Consider the following 7,857-nt stretch of genomic DNA (forward strand, 5'->3'; position numbering starts at 1 on the left):
CGACAGTGAGAGGCCCGCGCACCGTGATGAAGAGTGGCCCCCGCTTGCCACAACTAGAGAAAGCCCTCGCACAGAAACGAAGACCCAACACAGCCAAAAAAAAATAAATAAATTTATAAAAAAAAAAAAAAAAAAGAACTAGGGAGAAAAACAGAAGTGTTCTGGAAAGAAAAGGTGCTCAAGATATACTTTTGGTTCACTTAAAGAAAAATCTGTAGTTCTCCCAAGGTTTCAAAAATGTTTTAAAAGCCTCTTAAATTAAAAAAGTTAATTTTACTAGCATTTATTACACGCCTACTGTGTACTGTGCACTGTGCTGTGTGATTTTACAAACACTATCTCATTTAATTTAATCCTCATAATTACCCTCAAAGTTAGTTATTATTATCCTCAAAGGCATTATTCCCACGTGTAGATGTGCAAATTGGGAAGCAAGAGGTTAAATGACACAAACATGGTGACACAAACAACAGAAGTCTGAGCCTTCGTCCCACATGATATGGAAGAGTCACAAGGGGTCTGAAATCTACAATGATTCCCATTGCAGGAATTCCACTGGCTCTGACATAACATGAGGCATGAACCAAGTGCAGCCTGTTTGGATTACTTGCATTTATTATATTTGACATAGCAAAAGTGTATCCAATATAACATCATGTACTCTAGTAATCTATACAGAATAACTTCCTCGTTAGGATACATTCTGCTCACGCATACCTTTTTCAAGAAGGAGTGGAAACCACAGTACCTCAGTCTCCACCTCGGTCTCTGTTGTGATCCGAGGAGGCGTTCTCTCTTCCCAGTGGCTGCCTGCACTGCCATGTGCTTTGGGTCTTGTACAAGGCTCTCAACAGAGTGAGGGTCAAAATGTCTGGCCAGAGACCTGAACTTCCAGCATCCAGAGAGCAGTGAGACAGCATACGGCTCTGCAGATACAGCAAGTGCCATCAAGGTACGGACCCGAAGTACTCACGCTCTGGTGGGGCACCCCCTTTCTGAGGTGGATTTCCCAAGAGGCATTGTTATTTACACCCCTGCTAGGATGGCGATATACAAATCAGACAACCCTACTTGGCTGAGCCTAAATATGATTAGTTTACGGCTGAAGCCCATCTGGCTCTAGGTTTCATGGGTGAGCAAATTATATATGTTGATCTTTATAAGGTGTGGTGACCCTCACATGCTGGTGTTGATGAAGGGCTGTGGCCAGAACTGGGATCTCAAATCTAAATTATACACGTATATGGTACACCATATCCCTGAATGGCTGGTGGAATGACTTGAGACTATGAGAATTTCAGGTGATTTAAAAAAAAAAAAAAATGAAACTACAAAAAAGTACACAATCTGGAAAATGTTACAAATATCTTTGATGTAGACATTCCACATGGTCCGATGGGGAACTGCAGTTTCTGATCAGTGAAGCATCTGGAAGGTTAGAGCACAACTCCAGGAGAGACGGCCATTCTCACACAGCCCTCTTGGGTCAGATAACAGTGGCCGCCACGTAGGGGTCCTACCACGTGCAGACCCTGTGCACACGTTGTATTTAAAATTTGCAACACCTCAGCCACGAAGTTGTCATTAACGCCTTTTATTTTTTGGCCGTGCTGCACGGCATGCGGGATCTTAGTTCCCCAACCAGGGATAGAACCTGCGCCCCGTGCAGTGGAAGCGTGGAGTCTTTTTTTATTTTTATTATTGTTTTATTTTTTTAATTTATTTTTGGCTGCGTTGGGTCATCACTGCTGCACGCGGGCTTTCTCTAGTTGCACTGAGTGGAGGCTACTCTTCGTTGCAGTGTGCGGGCTTCTCATTGTGGTGGCTTATCTTGTTGCAGAGCATGGGCTGTAGGCGCACGGGCTTCAGTAGTTGTGGCTCGCGGGCTCTAGAGTGCAGGCTCAGTAGTTGTGGCGCACGGGCTTAGTTGCTCCGTGGCATGTGGGATCTTCCCAGACCAGGGCTCGAACCCGTGTTCCTTGCGTTGGCAGGCGGATTCTTAACCACTGTGCCACCAGGGAAGCCCAAGCGCGGAGTCTTAACTACTGGACCGCCAGGGAAGTCCCTAAGGCCTTTTACAGTCAAGAAAACAGAGGTCCCGAGAGGTTAGAACCATATTCACGCACGCACAGCTAGGAAACGGCGGCACTGACATGTACATCCCACATTCTTCCATGGTGCCCTGGGCTCTGTTCTCATCACCCAATTTTTCTGAGCCACCAATTCCACACATCCCTTAAGCAAGATTTCAGGTTTTTGCCTACCAGCGTCCACCATGCCCTGACTCTTTTCGCCTTCGATGGCTTTCTGTACTGGCCTCGTCCTGCGCTGGTACCCACTCTGAGTAGCCCTGCTCTAGGCAGTCTCCCACTTGCCCTAAGTGGGCTCATGGAATCGACTTGTCTACGCTACTCAGGTCCACTCCCCATATTGTTTCCTTATTCTTCCATAAGCAGAAGTCTTATGGAATTAAATGTGTATGCTTTTCCCCTATTCATCTGTCCTACACCAGTTTTAACTCTTATGTCCAGCCAAAGAGCCTAGAAGAGTAGAAGGAAGTTTTTCCCTTCCTACATGTTTCCATGAATCCCTGAGGGTCTTGTTAAAATGCAGATTTTGATTCAGAAGGTCTGCAGTGGGCCCTGAGACTCTGCTTTCTAATCAGCTTCCAGGTGAGGCCATCCTGCTACTGGTCCAGGGATGGCATTTTGCTTTCCCAGAGCCTAAAGATGGTGTTTAAAGTTCCTGCAAGTGCTTTCATTCTTTTACTGCAGATAAGCACCCAGGAGATTTAAATCAATCAATGACCTCGAACTCCTACATGAGACCAGTCCTTGGAGTGGGAGCAGATTTGGGACAGGAGGGAGCCTATAGCTGGAAGCCCTGTGCCTGGGGCACTCCAGGCTGGATGCCTGAAGCCAGACAGATAGGGGCTTTGGACAGAGTGAGGGCACAATGGGGGTGCTGGGTGTCTCGAGGGGTGATGGGGTGTCTGGAATGGAGGGCCAGCAAGTAAGAGGCAGAAAAAGAGGTTGGATAAATGCCTCTTAGCTTAAAACTGTGTTGAGAGCTCTAGATGTTGCATGAAATCTTTTACGGAATAAAGTGAGATAGAAAAAAAATAGTAGGTGGGTTTGGGTTTAGGGGGCTTTTTCTTGGGAGTGGGGTACGATTTTATTTGACTGACCTCCCTAAGAGTTTGGCAAAAACATATTCACCTAAAGTCACAATGGGCACAGCTGGAAAATGACTCTGGGGTCCAAGCCTCCAACTTGTCCTAAATGCCCTTCTCTTCATGACTGTGGGATGCTCAGACACCAGAAAACTGAGGAACAAACCCCATTCCCAAACCCCACCTCCCAGACTTTCTATTCCTCAAGGTGAAAGTGTTTTTAAAAATACTTTTTAAACTCAGAAATTGTGAAAAAAATTTTGAGTGTAGTACAGGCATTTTAACATGTTACATTACATGTAAACAAACAAAAGCTCATGACTACATCAAAAGGATTACATTAGTAATACACAATCAAATCTGATTTCCAGTTAAATGTAGAAAAACCTGTGGGTCCATCAGGACCACCAAACCTGTATCCCCTCACCAGAATTCTTAACACATCACCCTTGATGGGGGAATTTGCACAGGAAGAGGAAATTCGAAGTTGAAATAGAAGTGGAGAAAATAACCCATAGACTTTTTTTTTCTGTATATTTCGACTTGAAGATTGAATAATATCCAGTAACAGCACATAATAAGGGGAAACGATTCCACTGCAAATATAAAGCACCCCACCACCACTTACTAAAATTTAAATTTTTTAATTTATTAAAATTAAAATTTAACATTATTTAAAATTGGGGGAGAGGTAAGTTGATCATTTAGAAGGTCAAATGATTCAACTGAAATAATTTGTGAGACATTTTTTTAAAGAGAAATTTAGAGGCATAGTCCAAACATCTATGAGTCCAAACAGTTCTTTTTCTTCCCCAACAGCTTCACATCCTAAAGGCATCAAATATTAAAAGTAACAACAATCCTAGAATACTCCTTGATGACATAGCCCCTTTGTGTACATTATAATACTCCAACTGGCCAGAGAGACAAATAAGTAGAAAACATCATGTCCAAAGAAAAGACCTATGACCTAAGTTAATATGGGGCTCCAAAGAGCTTAGAAGAATTACTATTTAGAAATAACTATAAATGAACTACCTTCTATATGATCCCTGTGTAAGAGAAGATTCTCTAGGCTGAAAAAAATTGTCTACTTTCAATTCATCCACTTAGCCAAAGGTCACCCTGTCCCAGTGGGTGGGAAGACCAGGCTCGGAGAACACCCCCTCCCCCCTGCCCTTTCCCCCTCCTTCCTCTCTCCTACCGCCCTCCCCTCCCCTTCATCTGCCATCTCCAGCCCCAAGCGAAACCCTTGAAACAAAAGTCAGAAATTAGGGACGTGTATTTTTTGGTTATTTTCGTTTTTTTCTTTGTTTTTGGTGTTTCCTTTCTATCTGCAAATTTGTCTAACTTCTTACTCGCAGAAGAAGTCAATATCCTGGAAAAAAACAAAAGCAAAAAAAGATTGAGCTGAGCGTGCAGGGTCAGAAAACAGATGTAGATTCTTTATTTCAAATCATATGTCATCAAAGGGAAATCTGGATTTAAAATAAGCAAAGTCTGAACCCCAAAGACTATGACACAAGTATTACTTTAAGTCAAAAACGACTTAAAGTGAAGATTCTCAAATACACTTTTAATTTATGGTTATTTGACACTCTCAAGCTCAATGCTAAGACATGATGACAAGTGAGTCGCATTTGTGTAGGTTGGGCAATGTTTTGAAGTTACTTTGCACAGCCGTTAGCTCCAGGAGAATCGTTTCAAAACAACCACCTTGCAAAGTAGCTCAAAGGGGATCTTTTATTTCTGTTCTGGGTATACAAGACCCCAGGGCATTAGGAAGAGTACAATTTTTTTTCACGCATAAGTAGAGTCTATCTATCACAAAAGTAGGCATTCAAAAATTTTCCAGAATGTTTTGATTTTGTCAAATACAGGTGCTGATTTTTTTCTCAGCCCAAGTCTTTAGTCAACAAGTGTACCCATCAGTAAGAGTCAGTTAATATGTTGGTTTCTTTCTTTGTGACATGGAGCCCTTTCCAGGATAACTTGCATCTAAAACAAAGGGGGTTGGTAGAGAAATTTCACTAACCTTTCAACATTGATAGTAGGTATAAATACTCCCCCAAATCTCGTTGTCTAGAGACGTCACCACTGAAAGTGTCGGGGGGCTTTGCATGACGCCTTGTAAGTTGCATGATGCATTATTCACACCTGCCTACATCTACGTTACCTTGAGATCTGAGTCCTTCCCTGGCACCTCCAGGATGCTTACCGTGGTGGGAACTTCCTTGGTGGCTTCTTGGTACACGTGTTGCTCCAGGACCAAGTTGCTGGGGAAATAACCCACAGTTCCCATCCCGTCTTCAGGGTGATCGCCATAAACCTGAGTGCCCAGAAGTGTCACAGTGAGGGGAAAGCTGATGTGAGTCGTCTTTTAGAAACCCTCAGGCATCCTCTTTGCTATCCATGAGAATTACATAACTGCCAGTGCTTTGCTTCTCAGTCTGGATTCTGGGGGACTCAGACCCAAATTTGAAGTCAACCCACAGAAATTGTGTGTGTGTTCTTTTGTGGCCTAATCTTTCTGGTCTCCCTACTTTAGCATTTCTCTATGCAATCTTGTGAGCTGCCTGAAATCTTTTTTGGAACCCATAAATAAAGTCTGTACCTTTTGAAAAAAGGTAAACAGACACTTATTTTAAAGGACTTTTAAAGGACTCTCTCTATTTTTAAAAATTCAAATGAACAGGTCTTAAGTGAATCTAAGATTTAATTCTTTATTACTTGAGAATTTATCTCTGGTGCTGGAGCTGCAGCTGCAGTGCAGGACAGTAAATCAATCCGGCTTCATCCCTCCCTAGGACCCACCCCTGCAGGTTTTAACTGAAGAAAGCAGATTCTTTGGAATTAAAGACGGTGCTAAAGTTTCCTTAAAAATATTGAAACGTAGCCTGACTGCCAGCACACATGCCTTTTACTTGGCAAATCCACTCAAATATTTTTGAATAAGTTTCAAACTCTTTGGGATGTTCAAGCCCCCATGTGTTTGACTAGATTTCTTGCCAAACCATCAAATAAACCTACATTTGGTTTTGTTATGAAATTTTCTTTGTTTCTTCAAAATGCAATAAAAGCAAATATATATGAATTTTTGCACTGGTACCCACAGCATCTATATTGTTCTTAACAGCTAGTTTTAAATAGTAAAAGGCATTGCAGATAGGTAACAGAGGAAAAATTAAGAGAAACATATGTCAAGATGTGTATATATTTTAAATGATCTCGTCTTACACTGCCAGCCCAAAATTCTCCAGCTTCATTTTCTTTTACCAGCTTTGAGTAAACATAGATCCACTGCCCTTTTTTAACGTTAATGAATCTACAGTCTGGGGCACTGTAATCTTCCTGAGCTCGGGCCAGAGAAATAGTATCTGGAAGAAAAAAAACACTGAAATGTTTATCTAGAAGAAAAAAACATTGGCTTCTGGATTTTATCACAGCAAAAAGGCAGAGCATATAAGAAAAGTAGGAAATCAGAGTGACTAATACCTCCTAATTTATAGCTCATGTTCAGTTCCAGAAGATAACTAAGGTATTAAAGCAGCACCCAGCAGAATCTTAGCCAAGTGAATTCTTCATGGTAAGACACAAAAGGCATAGACCAGGAGAAACAACGCTAATCCCATGCACATTAGAGAAAATTCACTTACAAGTACCATTAGATTTTATGCTATTGTTGCATATTTCTTTTTTGATTATATAATAGAGAGGTAAGGAAAGGCATAAAAAAGTCCTTACAGACACACTCGTCATCTGCACACAGCTTCCTGGAAGCAAGTCTGTCCATAAATATTCCATGCACGGCACATATGGCCACAAGACCTGGGAGGAAAAGTAACAATAGTCTTGCCATCTTCCTTTTTTGCTGTTTTTGCTTTTGCCCTTTGAGTGGAAGTGGAGACTGACTTCAGTGCTTCCACATTCCTGTCTTTTATGTGAAAGCCAGACATCTGGGTAAGTCCCCCCGGCCAATGGGGAGGTGGCTACCGTTTCTCTGCTTTCATAACAGCTACTGGGCTCTAGGGGCTAGTTAGCATCTGATTTCCCAAAGAGACTCAAACTCTGTGTCTTTTTTACACACAAATTGTATCCAAAATGGTCCACCATTGGTAAAGTCACTTTCACTGTGGCTTATTGTATCAGGAAGACATTGTTGAAAGAACTATGAGAATTTTAAGTCATTTAAAAAATGTTTTTAGTTCAAACCTCATAGTCTTTCAATGTATGAGCAAAGATGTACTAACTGCAGGAAACTGTTGAAGATGTGAGATCTATACCCTTAATACAAATAATTTTGATTTAAACATTTAATAAACATCTGGATTTATATAATAGATAAGTTAAGGATGCTTACATTTACAAATCATTCATGATAGGATTCTTAGGAGTCATGTCTGTTGGGGCAAGCATGGACTGTAACACATCAAGACCCTACTAACGGAGGGTGGTAGGGGGAGAAGGGGTAGGTGGGCTGGGAAAAATGGAACAGGCTTTTTTTTCTACCTCCTCTCTCGGAGATTTTTGAAATTCAGTCTCAAAATGCTCATGGCTCATAGAGGAGGGAGTAAAGCTGGAGGTTTGTTTCTCCTCGAACCCCCATGCCTGCCTGGCCTGCTTCTGGGCATCTTTCCCATGGGAAGAGGGGCACAGTTACAAGTCATCAAAGTTGAAGCGCCGGG

At 42.0% G+C, this 7,857-nt stretch overlaps 1 protein-coding gene across 1 annotated transcript; it reads right to left on the bottom strand.

Annotated features, from left to right (window-relative positions):
- Nucleotides 1-4,456: 4,456 nt before the first annotated feature.
- On the bottom strand, nt 4,457-7,067 carry OTOR (otoraplin). The gene is made up of 4 exons (XM_024752699.1): nt 6,917-7,067; nt 6,410-6,549; nt 5,391-5,501; nt 4,457-4,550 (listed from the first exon to the last, which is right to left on the bottom strand). Exons 1-4 carry the CDS (start codon nt 7,029-7,031, stop codon nt 4,527-4,529), a joined length of 390 nt encoding a protein of 129 aa, XP_024608467.1. The 5' UTR covers nt 7,032-7,067; the 3' UTR covers nt 4,457-4,526.
- Nucleotides 7,068-7,857: the final 790 nt, after the last annotated feature.

This window comes from Neophocaena asiaeorientalis, unplaced genomic scaffold, assembly GCF_003031525.2.
Source record: "Neophocaena asiaeorientalis asiaeorientalis breed wild unplaced genomic scaffold, Neophocaena_asiaeorientalis_V1.1 scaffold528, whole genome shotgun sequence".
NCBI classification, from domain to species: Eukaryota; Metazoa; Chordata; class Mammalia; order Artiodactyla; family Phocoenidae; genus Neophocaena; species Neophocaena asiaeorientalis.

Bases quoted from the DNA above. Each gene is read 5' to 3' on its own strand.
- OTOR (XM_024752699.1), bottom strand. From the start codon at position 7,031: ATGGCAAGACTATTGTTACTTTTCCTCCCAGGTCTTGTGGCCATATGT. The intron at 6,550-6,916 runs GTAAGGACTTTT...TTTTTCTTCCAG, and splicing joins TGCAGATGACGAGTGTGTCT to ATACTATTTCTCTGGCCCGA. The intron at 5,502-6,409 runs GTAAGACGAGAT...CTGGGCACTCAG, and splicing joins GAGAATTTTGGGCTGGCAGT to GTTTATGGCGATCACCCTGA.